Source organism: Bombyx mori, chromosome 4 (genome assembly GCF_030269925.1).
Source record: "Bombyx mori chromosome 4, ASM3026992v2".
Lineage (NCBI taxonomy): Eukaryota > Metazoa > Arthropoda > Insecta > Lepidoptera > Bombycidae > Bombyx > Bombyx mori.
In genome coordinates, this window is record NC_085110.1 from 634449 (window position 1) to 647576 (window position 13128).

Here is a 13128-nt window from a genome sequence, read left to right on the forward strand (position 1 = left end):
GCTTAGATAAGCATCGATATGCATGTTTCGTTAAAAATACTAAAAATAAAAAACAAGTTCAATTAGCTTGTCTTCCTCCAACCTCAGTTGCTGCTCACCAACATCTTTTTCGAGTATATTACCAAGTTTAAGTGTGGCTTGGTTATCAGCTAGACCCTCCAGACTGGGGTTGGAAGTTGGTCAACAATATATTAGAGCCAGTTAAAACTTTACTTCCACCTGCGCCGGAAAAACTGCTGAACACTATTTTTTGCAACTGCAAAAAGGGATGCAGTGCTAAATGTGGTTGCAAAAAAGTCGGACTGTCTTGTTCTTTGGCATGCACAAATTGTCAAGGCCGGTCGTGCTCTAATATTGAATCACAAACAATGGAGCATTCGTTTGACTCCGACGAAGTATCATGCGATACATCGCTATTGACGCAATTTACTTGCATCCAAAATGAAGATGAAGAAGAAGCAGGAGAAGAAGAACAAGAATTTGAAACTTACGAATAAGACGAATAAACTTCAAGACTTTTTTTAATTTACATCGCTTTTATCTTTTCCAATCTTTGAAAATTTCCGTTATTATGCAATAGTTTTACATTAAACAGGATCACAACTGACCCGTGGAGTAGGCCTACTGGGGAAACCACGTTAAAAAAACGCGCTAAGTACACTACCTCATAGGTGTCGTGGAAACGTGTGCATATTATGACGATAACAACTTTTATAACTTTTTGAATCGTTATATCTCAGAAACGGTGGCTCGTAAGAAAAAAAGTATTGATACATTTTTTATAGATAATTTTATGATCTTCAATTTTTGTCTGAGGTACTTTTATACCGTTTTGCTGAAAATCATTTTTTTGACCTTTGACCTTGAATATTTTTTTTTCCTTACAGGGGAATGATGGCGAACTTCTAGACATTGTTTATAATTATGTTTTGAACAATTTCACAGAAATTCAGCTTGTTGGGACTTTATGTAACTTCGAATGTCTAAAGTGACTGGACTATATACGAATGATGCATGTTGTAGCAAACTCTTATCTCCAACACAAACAGGCGATTAAAGCCTTCGTCAAACAGAACGCGTACTTAGCGCCGCATACTTAACGTCGCGCTCTTCAGATTGACTAGATGAGTCTAACGCTCCTTGACGTAACGCATTCGCCAAATCATAGTGCCTTTCGATAGCAGTGTGAAAATTTAAAAGTATTAAGAAATCGAGTGATTCAGATGTGGCATTGTATAAGCATGGGTATTTTCTAACTATTTATATAATTTTAACGGGCATATATAGTATTTTAATACACATTCACTCGGACGCTAAAATAAAATTTGTAAAAAATTACAACGCCTGACGTCAAAGCGTCATAACGCCGAGACCGAGCGTTGCGTACTTATAGCGTTGGGGCTCTGTTTGACGGTATGTTACCATAGTAGTACAACACATCTCGGCGTCAGTTTAGCGCTCTGACGCGCGCTAATTACGCGTTCTGTTTGACGAAGGCTTTAAACAGTACAAATTCATTTCGAAAGGTTTTTATTCATTTCATAACAATGTTGCAACTAATGTTACAAGGTAATGTTAATAATGTTACAACAAATCAAATATTTTTTTTAAGTGAAACTTCTAACTTCTAATGCGACTTCCAACAAGGTTGCGTTTTAAACGTTTAACGCTACCATGGAATAGAAAGAGACAGAGTGAGAGTGAATGCGTGGCACTCGAACACATGCGCATAGAGTATGTTACAGGCCAGCGCGAGCGTTAGCAACGAGTAGTGTCCAATATTTCAAAATGAAGTATTTAAAAAAATTTATACATATATATTTATTTTTCTATGTTTAATTCAAAACATAATATATAATATAAATGTTGAAAATGTCTCTTATCCACAGCATTCCCTATCACAAGAGCAATTTGATTTAAGTATGAAAAATGAAGAAAACCATAATACTACGAATCAAAAAAGAAGTTTCACTTCATTCACGTCCACCAAGTTTTTTTCTACCTATTCGCTAGTAGCCTAAGAGGTTATTCCAGCTACGCCCGGACGGGTAGGTGAGTTCACGGGCTCAACCTGAGAGAATTTGCTAACGCTAACCCTAGCAAGAGCAGTGCTACGCAGAATCTACCATCGGATCGGAATCGCGACCCACTGAGAAAACTCAGTTTGCTGTGTCTATGGGTTAATTCGCTCATCGAACTCTTCGTCGTAATCGACGAGTTCGACGACGAGGGCGGTGGCCGGTGCTTGAGGGTTCTAAAAGCACCGAGGGTGAATCCGTGGGATCCGACAAGACATGTTTCGGCTTTGCGTTGCTCCGTCGCGGTCGGATAAGTAATTAGCGGCGGCCACGATAACATAAGGATAAGGTTTTCTACACTTGCATGGATCATGAAGGAACGTATTCAACTTTTGTGGTGTCATTTTGTTATGAAGGGACAATTTACTTCGCTTGCAGATCACGGGGTAGTAGAGTCGACCTAGTAGTAAGTACTAGGAAGGACCTAGTAGTCGGTCGCGTACTGACTTAATGTGAGACCAGAATGCCATTCCCCTGTCGAGAATGACGACTAAGTACTTAGCCTTCGAAGCCCACGGTATGGGCTGGTCAAAGATTTTAATGGCGGAAATTGAGTTACTGCGCCTAATTGGTGACGAGATACTAGCAGAAGGAACCAAATCTATACTTGACAGCATCCAACAAGATTAATCGATAGTTGTCAAGTATGCATACGACCGTCTGTACGGCCATGGGCGCCGTGCAGACTGCGGTTCGCTCGACGTTCCCATTGCGTTACAAAACGGTGACAAGGTCGTCTCCTACGTGTCTTCCGTATTTAAAATATTATGAGACATCGCCCAAGCCAGTCGAACAACTTCCCATGTAGGGGTGACCGGGGCAAGATAATTTGCATGAAATTCACTCTGCACAAGTGCGTCCGAGCAGAGCGATCGTGTTGGATCTCGTTTTTGCGTTGTATAGGAAAAAAACTGATTTTGCAAGTGTTTTTTCCGGTTTTTGGTTAAGAAACTGATGTGCAGACATGTAAGTACTTGAATTAATATAATGTTTTAATCCTCAGCGTGTTGTAGTACTATAACACTTTAAATTCAGATTAGATTTTTGCGCCGGTAAGATTTAATATTAGAATTGCTTCAACTTATTTGAATACATGTGGGTCGGGGCACAATGATCGGGGCATAACGGGATACTATCCCGTTTTGCCCCTTCCTTGTGGTTTAAATAATGCCTTCCGTGTACCTACTTACCTATCGATAGTATTGCAACCTGGTTTTGCAAGCGTCCATAGGCTACGGTAACCGCTTTCCATCAGGCAAACTGTAAGCTTCTTTGCCGACTTAGTGGTATAAAAAAAAGTATAAGTACATATTGTTGTAACTTCTACATTAGCAAGATATATCGTTGCTTTTCTCATAAAGTTTTTTTTTTTTTTCAGATACAATGGTTCGGAACTACAAACGAAAAACAGATCGTGGCAAATGGGACTCTGAAGTACTGGGTATTATGGGTTCTTAATAACAGGATGGGGCTTCCTCGAGCCTTTGCTACATATAATGTTCCGCCGGCGTGTAAGAAAAACTCGTGATACTGTGGATGACGACACTGATTCCGGTAACGACTAAGTATGGCAAAAAGCATTTGTGACGATTCAAAACTCATTTTACAGCAAAACAAGAAGATGAGTTGGCGCAAGGTGTGAAATCTATGGAAGCACGGTTAACAGGAAAATAACTTCGTGTAATAGCTTATCAGTTGGCTCAGCGAAATCATATAGATAGCCCACTTAATGAAGAAACTGGCATGGCAGGAGAAGATTGGCCCAGAACTGACACCAGCCGCAAGAGCTATGCATAGCATAGCCATGGAACGTATGTCCCACCCATGTACAAAATACGCTCGGAAGCAGATGCGAGATGAATTTTTGGATGAACGGAAGCGGATGAAGACTTATGGACAGAAGACTATAAAAGATAAAAAAAACGAATACATAAAGTTGGAAATAGGAAGATAAAAAGGGCTGAAAACAAGCGTCAAGCTAAAAGACTCGCCAAAGAAATCGAATCGAAATATAGTTCATCTTAAGAGGAGGATGGTGACTGAGCCTGCGTCTATTGTGGTTATTTACATTAAGAGTCCACCGAGGGTTGGGCTATCTGCAGTATTTGCCATGGTTGAGCACACGATTCCTGTGCCGGAGTAGATGAAGAAGACAACGGGGCACACATTTGTGAACGCTGTCTACCCGATTAAAATACGTACTCCTTTTGCCCCGTAGCATTTCCCATCTTACCCCATCCATGGGGCAAGACGGGAAATTCGCCTCATTACCGTTAATCATTATTTGTCAAAAAAGTTCTGTGATTTTGCATGATAAAATTATTAATTTTAAGAGACAAATGTATAAGTGTTACTTGTTTTCTTAAATAATTTAATTAAAGAGTATAATTGTCTTTGTACAGCGAGTTTTGTCTTAGCTATCTCATCTTGCCCCGGTCTCCCCTAACTATTTGAAAATCTCTTTATGTTCATGAAAAAATACATGTTCTATGTTAATTGTCATTTCAAGAGCAAATTATTGATTTGAGGTATATAATATAATTGAGGTGACATCTGCCATGAACTTTTGTCAATTTGTCAATGTTTTGTATTGATGATCACTTTGTTGGTGCAACTTATTAAATAAATAAATAAATAAATCGAACAAACGATATATAGGACAGGTATTTTAATCAGCTATTCAATTTATCTGGTTACCAAAGGAAATAGATTACCTACTTCTTGTTATTGGAAGACAGCAACAGCCCAGCCCCGACCATTCGACGGGACATGATGACGGAACGTCTCCTTTTTAGATTTAAAGGTTACAAAAAGACAATCGATAGGCAACGTGCTTTATTAAGAATATAATTTTATACAATTTGGAATGTTATTTATACGGCTTTAACACTATTACAAGATATTTAATGACGATATGAATTAGGAAAGGGCGGGTACGTCTAACTGATTTTACTTTAAATTATTACAGAACGTCGGTCGCAGCTCTTGTAACAAATTACTGATTATTTTCAAATTATTTGTGACAATTCATTATTATTACACAAATACATAATTATTTTAGTAACAGAATAATACCCAAGCCAAGTCCCTTTGCTCGAAGCGAGAGATGCGGTCGAGACGACAGCAAAACGTGCTTTGTGCAGTCTAATAAACATAATCAACAATTTCAGAAACATGTTAAGTTCAAACTTATATTATAACATTATATACAGAATAATAAAACTTAGAATTATATCACAAAGAAGCGACAAATCAGACGGTCCCGTGCCATTCGAGTCCACGTGACGGTGAGTTCTTTCTGGATTGCGGTTCCCGGCACAAACACCGCCACTCGAGCTAATTCTACCTCACTAACTAATACTTAAAACTTAAAGTTTAAAACTAATCTTTGATTACATCGTCATAAGTAAAGGCCGTTTTGTTAATCACAAATTTCTAACAGATAATAAATAAATAACTAAACAACTAATAATGTCAATATATTATTACAGATAAATTATCATACATGAGCACTCGTAAAAATATTGGGACGTGTAAGTTTTGGCACGCGTATTACCTCAGAGCAATTACAACACTGGTTTCACTATTTTTAATAATCACCTCCCGAGTAACAGTTATAACTGTGTCAATAGTACTCAGCGACCCTCCTCCCGTGGGGGTGGCTTGGCGCCAACTGTCGCACGCTTTCTACTTGGTATTTGCCATTTAATCTAAATAAAATTTAGTAAATTTGAATTTTCGTGAGCATTATATTAACGAATCACATTCTGATGTTTGGCAACGTAGTTTCAGGTGTAAATTACGAATGAAAAAATTAAAAATATAATGGCATCCACATAAATAAGTCATAGCACCGAAGTAAAATTATCTATTTAATCATTTATCATAAACTTGACAAAATTTTAACGAGACCTAAATGTGTTAATAACTTAGTTTCTAAAGATACGCCGCGAGTATCAGTCAAGCTTCAGGTGGCGTCCTGCCTACATCGCTAACGGCTCGCGGCAGGTGCTTACTTTCGCTCTTGGACATCAACATTGTCAAGGTCAGAAGCAAGCCGCTCCTGCCGTAGCAATTGTACAAATAACCGTATTTAATTGTAAATTGTAATAGACTTCCAATCATTTGAATAAACCGCAATCAGATATGACTTCAGTTTGTGAGCGAAACGTTGTTAAGCGTCGGTAGGTAGGTACACAATGTTAGTGCTGTGGATGATGAAAATTGCATTAACACGTGAGTGGGGGCGGGTGACGTCACAGGTTACATTCAACTACCGCGCTGGTACCGTAGGAATACAATCAGTGGTTGCGTTGATCGTTCTTAGATTATTTAGTTAACGGCGCGGTGAGTGGTTCCGGCTTTAATTACAAATTATTAATAGATGTCAGTTGACGATGAGAACGTAAAACAGTGTGCTTAGTGCGATTGTTTTAACGTTCTCGATAGCGTAAAAGTTAACTAAAATTTGTATGGAGTTGGATCGTTTGCTTATGTTTGCCACTACCGCTGTTCCAACTCCATACAAATTTGAGTTAACTCTTACACGATTGAGAAGTTAAAAAACTCGTATTAAGCACATTGCTCCCCGTTCCCAAGGTGAAGAGAACCGTTCCAGTGTTGTTTCTATGACATTCACGGAAACAATAGACGCGAATCAACGTGTTTTCCACTACAGTAATTTCATTTGGCAACGAATGACGTCACAATTCGGAATTTTGCCAACGTCGTTGTTTTAGAACTTTTTTCGAACGAATAGTTTAAATACTGAAAGGCTTTAATTCATTTTACAAATCATCTTCAAGATATTACAATTTAATCTCGCCTTTTCATTTTGTTTTTCAACAATTTCCAATGTTTCCAATAAATATTATAATTTTTCACGGCGACAGACGCCTGACTGGCGATTGAGCCGTAAAAGTGTTTGAACTATGAAAATTGTGATCAATATTTGGTGGTACATATTTTAGGTACTAATGGTATGCACATTTAAGTCTTAAAACAATAATTATATCGATATTGATCGGTACAGGGTCTCACGGCATGGCCGGTGGTGTGGCGATGTGAGTGTGAGCCTCTTTGGCCACGACCTTACGTCCCTGGGCCAGTTCGCCTGCCTTTATCGCGTTGAACTTTATAAAGGCGTCGCTCCCGAAAAGCACCATAGTCAGGTAGCCGAAAAACTGAAAACGATTACTTTTATTAACTTTCAAATGACTTTTGAAAACGACATCGGTAATCACTGACCATCAGGTAACCGTGCTCTGGTCTGCTTATTGTGATAATAACAAATTAGTTTACTTGCGTCAAATGGGAGATAATCTCAGGATCGGTCTAATGTCGAGCGGTGAGACACAAGGTGAGAAGCAAAGCTTAAAAAGAACACGATTGAAATCGGGTAAACGGTAACCTTAACCAAGAATCGAAAAAAATATTGATACATTTTCGATTTATTCTCAAAATGGTTACATTAATTTTATGTTAAGCGATATCGAAGACTTTACGGTTTGCTCAAAGTGTCGGTAATTATAACGTAAACGCTTTTACATACTTGACGAAATTTTAAATACAATATAATACTAATAAGCCATTTATTTCTTGCTTTACAAAGTTTAAAAAAATATATAATAAATATAAATGTATGTATTAGTATTTAAGATGTAAAAGAGTTTTGTAATGAATCAGTAAAATTTAATTAGCAAGAACCCCGGATCGGGTAAAGGCCTCCTCCAAAGATGCCCAAGCGTCTCTATCCTGTGCTACGTCTATCCAGTTTGGGCCAGCTGTTCGTCTAAGATCGTCTTCCGAAATACAATATATACAACAATAAAAATGTCCCTTATTTATCGGGGACAATAGGGTTACTAATGACTAAAACGCTGCTCATTGTGCTAAAAAACAAATCGAAGACCTACCGCTTTTTAAACAGCATCTCAATCATGAGGAAAAAAAGTTACAAAAATTAGATCTATTATGGTGTCTACAGGCATTAAGGAAACATGATTATTATAGAGCGACATAGTTATCGCCCGACACGCCCCTTTTATTGTAAATGTATAAGTAAGTAGGTCAACTCTGAATCTGGTACCATTTATTATTTTTTTATGCATAGGCGGGTGAATGTTCTCAAGTATCGCCTGATGTTAAATGATGTATTCTACCATTAAGCTGGGGTTGAAGTCTCAATGTTGTACACTCTGTACAGCGGCTGTCCTACTCTACTTTCTACTGGTTCGACTGGTAGTAGGACCTCTTGTGAGTCCGTGCGGTTGGTACCACCACCCTGCCTATTTCTGCCGTGAAGCAGTAATGCGTTTCGATTTGAAGGGTGGGGCAGTCGTTCTAACTATACTTGAGACTTTAGAACTTATATCTCAAGATGGGTGGCGCATTTATGTTGTGGATGTCTATGGGCTCCAGTAACCACTTAACATCAGGTGGGCTGTGAGCTCGTCCACATATCTAAGCAAAAAAAAAACTCTTCGAACCTGAACGCTGAATACTTCGCAGCAGACATAGGGCACCTGGATGGTACCCACCCTGGCGGGCTCATAATGAGTGAGTAACAATAATCACTCATAATTTTACATTTTTCTGAAGGAGTGTGTGGATATGCAACACTGGCCTCACCCTTTTGGGAATTGTACCACACTCAATAAATATTATGTTTATTTATGGTTATTGTTTAATTATGATGAACTAAACAGTAATAGGCTAAATCGGTCAAGGACTGATGAGCTAGTCAGCCAAGCCCACTCGTATGACATAATAAAATATTATCCAGAGAATTAAATTGTAAGCTAAACTTCATGATAAATAATATGATGTATGACAAATATGCAATTAATATAATTAGATTTTTTTAAATTAACAGTTAATATTGAGCTTAGTCTTCACCTGTAATTATGAAAAAATAGAATTTTCATGAATATCTGAGAATGTGGAAATAAATATGTAGTAGATGAAAAGTTAAAATCAATAAGTAGAGCTGCAGTTTATGAAAACGTACAAAAGTAATGATACCAAGTATTGTTATTATTTTCTGCAGGTAGCAGCTGGGCTGTGCCTACGGATAATGGATTTTGGGAGTAACAACTACTTTCCAACGGGCACTATGTCTACCTTCGTAGAAAGGAGATGCATGTGCCTTGGAGCCATATGGAAATGGTAGTGCAAGGTAGAGAGGGAAGAGGTTGACCGAAGAAGACATGGAGTGTGTGAATGATGATATTATGATATGAGAGAGAGAGAGAGGAGTGAGTGTTGAGATGATGGCTGATAGAAGATAATGAATAGAAAAATTCGCTGTGCTGACCCCACCTAGTGGGATAAGGTGGAGACAAAGAAGACTATCTGTCTACAATTGCAATAAAAATGTTACACCATGTTTATTACATACATTCTTCTACAAAGCAAGTTTTAAAATTATCCTCAGCAGGTAGCAATAGCGGAGCTGTCTTTGTCTGCCTTGAATCAATAAAAAATGAAGCTGTAGGTTTTGACTTATTATCTCAGAAAAGACAATTTCAAGTAGAGGTCCTCTCAGGCTGATTAAATGGCATTGGTGTAAAATTTTCTGCCATAGTGCAATAACTCAGGACAATATGCAAAGTTTCTTTGTTACGCCATCATCTATCATATGTATTAACTATCATATGTATATATGTATATATTTTATTATCATTTCATCTTATATCATATATTGACTTACATATTAACATATTCTATATTAACTACTCAACTAATCATCACAATAATAATTTTTCATACACAGAAAGAAAACAGATGCAGGATTTCATCCACCAAAAAAACTAATCTGGAAGGATATATATTTTTGTACATTAATGTAAGTAATGTAATTAGATCAATATTTATTTATTTATTTATTTATTTATACAAAGTCATGAATTAACAACCAGTTAGATTATAAAATATTAATTCACAAAAATTATAATAGACTATTTTCACTTACCCCAGCTGCTGAGTATGCAGCAGATCCAAAAGCCACAACAATTGTTGAAGTTGTAAGGTAAAGGAACACAAATGCAACATCAGCTATCATTTCAATCCGTAACCATTTCCAATTGTGGTATTTTTCTACTATGTGAAATAGATAGCAGAAAAGGATGCCAACTGAATACCAGATACCAAATTGTGCTATAACATTGAAGTAGACTCCACGTCCATTTGACCAGAAAGACGAAGCTTGAATGCAGATGAAGGCAATCAAACTGAATATCTGTCAACAAATCCTAAATCTATAGCTATATATATAAAAGGCTATATATAAATAAATCTATTAAGATATATAAATAAATAAGCCTCGTAACTTTTTATTACCTTTATCAAGGAAGCATTTTGTGTGATGGTTATATTTTTACTCAAGTTTTGTTTTTACAACAACTTGAAAACTACCAGAAACCAAACTACATTCAGGCATAAGAACAAAGTATGCATTGTATTGTACATCATCAATCCTACAAACGGGAATGCATGTGTTATGTTGAGAAAGGTAGAATAGGGACTTAATTATGTTTTCATATATTGGTTCCTGTAAACAATTTCCAGTCTTGCCCATGTTCTCTGCTCATCCAGGCTAATAAACTAATTCAATTAAAGTAAAGTAAAATGCCAAGGCCTAAAACATTTGACCTCGATTCTTTTTTGAGTTGCTGCATATTGGAGATACTATTTTTTGCTGTTGTAAAGAAATTTCCTGTGTCTAAATATATATGAACTTATTTATATGGTTTTGACAGATACAATTTTCTTATCATTCCTTCCTTTTATGTATCTTTGCCTCAGATAAATAGATAAAAAGGTGATACAACATATAAATAGATTAGGTACTTACTATAATGATTATTTTTATTACTCCCGGTACCGTTTTAGCGTATGATGGATCAAATCTTACTTCAGTTACAAACATAGTGTTGGAAGAGCCCATGGACTGGGGTAGCCGAGGTTGATTAGGGTATGTCATACTTAGGCAGTCTTTATGCTGAAAATAAAATTTATTGTAATTTATTTGATTTTTTGATGAATACGTAAAACGAAGTTTTTTTAAATTATTGGCCTTATTTTACAATCACTGATATAAACCACACATAAAAAAGTCTGCATTATAAATAATAGAAAATGATGACTTACGTTCGTACGTTACATCCATACAAAATGTTTGAACGCGATGCTTACACTAGCAACGCCTACGATGAGATAAGCTCTGATGTACGAGGCTCGCTGCGCATCACTCCTTGACACCCAACCACTAACCGATATTACAAACAATATACGGAACGTGTTTCGCACGTTAATGACTCATTTCAGCAGAGAACTCGTAGATTTTGAGTAGGTAGGTACGGTACCTATGTATGTATCATTGTTTACATTCAACAAGCGTATCCACAGAACACTACCGTAGTCTTAAGCCTACATAACAATCGCCGTCGCGCCGTCGTTGTTCGAAAAGTAAAATATTCACATATTAAAATATGAGCGATAACAATTATTTGCTAATTGTGAGGCTAGTTACGATTTAAAACTTTTCCATAACTTTTCTAAAAAAGAATTCAAAATCGTGTTGTGAATTACAACAATTCACCATGTACTAATATTTCTACTTGCACTTTAATCTATGAGTTCAACAGTCAGTCAACACTCTTTTTTTGACTTTTTGGCGGGAACGCGAGGAGTGAAGTTGTGTGATTTGTTTTATTTTGTCTATTTAGTGTTTCTTCAGGTTTAAATGTGTAATAATGGTGGTTTATTAACTGTTTAATATCTGTGAAAGTGCACAAATGTGGGAAAATGAAACAAAGCCGCTGGACCGCTTTGAAAATTTATTGTACGTGCGTAAAAACATTGTAGGATTCCCCAGAGTCTGCGATTTGCATAATGTGAACACTAGGAACAAACATAGGCTTGCGTTGCCGGCGGCTCGAATTAAGAAAATAAGCAACTCTTTCAGGGGGCTGGGTGTACAACTTTTCAACAAGATCCCACAAAACGTTCAACTACTACCTGTTCATAGATTTAAGAAAACTGTCAAGGAACGTTTGTGCAACAAGGCATATTATAAAGTTAAGGATTTTTTACTAGATGGCACTACGTGGGAATGAGGCGTTCGCTCCTGGCCTTTTCATTTTTCATTATTATTATTATTTATTTGAATTGTATTTTTTGGCTTGTTTTTTCGTATACTGTAAATATGTTTTCTTGTTTAAAAAAAAAAAAGAAAATATTTGAGAAAATCCAAAAAAAAAAAAATGCCCGCTGAGTTTGTTTCGCCGGTTCTTCTCAGGACTGTGGCTTTTTTTGGAACCGGTGGTAGAGTTAACATTTTCTTTTACATTTTGACATTCAACAAGTGTGTTTTTGATGACATCCAAGTTGAAATAAATGATTTTGAATTTTGAATTGAATTTTGGACGTAACTTCTCGGGATCCTCCAAAAAGTCAACTGAAAAAATCTTAGTCAATGACCACCATTTTACGGAGATTATATTTCATTCCATTTCATTTCATTTAATTTCATCCCAGTTGATTAATGTCTCAAATCAATCATCTCCAATTCATTTCACTCCATAATATCATTTTTCATAAAAATATAAATTAAAATAAGACATGACTTAAAGGTCTCAGTTACCAGGTCATAAAATCCCTTAAAAAAAACAACACTCTTTTCATCTTTGTTTTTTGGCTCCAGCCCGGTTTGTGCATTAGCCAGCGTCAAATAATAAGATTTTTATAATTCGCCGTTTTAATTAAATATAGTTTATGAATAATAAAAAACGAAGGAAACTAATCGCGACATAACATAAACGTCTAAAAACGAATTAAATTCACAAATGAGATGTAATGTGACGAAATATAATCTCAGTAAAATGGTGGTCATTTACTGAAACTTTTTCAGTGGACTTTTTGGATGATCCCAAGAAACTACGTCCAGTGGCTTTGTTTCATTTTCCCACAATTGTGCACTTTCACAGATTTTAAGCAGTAAATAAACCACCGTTATTCCACATTTAAACCTGAAGAAACACTAAATAGA

The 13128-nt window shown here is 36.5% G+C and overlaps 1 protein-coding gene and 1 long non-coding RNA gene across 2 annotated transcripts; one reads left to right on the forward strand and one right to left on the reverse strand.

Moving 5' to 3' along the window:
* The first annotated feature begins 1099 nt into the window (after positions 1-1099).
* On the forward strand, positions 1100-9572 carry LOC110385708 (uncharacterized). The gene is made up of 4 exons (XR_002430963.3): positions 1100-1569; positions 1890-3044; positions 3457-4881; positions 9127-9572. It is a non-coding gene; the product is annotated as an uncharacterized LOC110385708 (long non-coding RNA).
* On the reverse strand, positions 4899-12678 carry LOC101744183 (CKLF-like MARVEL transmembrane domain-containing protein 4). The gene is made up of 4 exons (XM_004929082.5): positions 11229-12678; positions 10933-11079; positions 10051-10317; positions 4899-7261 (listed from the first exon to the last, which is right to left on the reverse strand). The coding sequence occupies exons 2-4, from the start codon at positions 11059-11061 to the stop codon at positions 7115-7117; spliced, it is 543 nt and encodes a 180-aa protein (XP_004929139.1). The 5' UTR covers positions 11062-11079; positions 11229-12678; the 3' UTR covers positions 4899-7114.
* Positions 12679-13128: the final 450 nt, after the last annotated feature.

What these genes read in the sequence shown, in the direction of transcription:
- LOC101744183 (XM_004929082.5), bottom strand. Translation starts at nt 11,061, where the DNA reads ATGACATACCCTAATCAACCTCGGCTACCCCAGTCCATGGGCTCTTCC. An exon ending in TAATAAAAATAATCATTATA is followed by an intron (nt 10,318 to 10,932) that starts GTAAGTACCTAA and finishes ATTTGTTGACAG; the next exon opens with ATATTCAGTTTGATTGCCTT. An exon ending in CTGCATACTCAGCAGCTGGG is followed by an intron (nt 7,262 to 10,050) that starts GTAAGTGAAAAT and finishes AATCGTTTTCAG; the next exon opens with TTTTTCGGCTACCTGACTAT.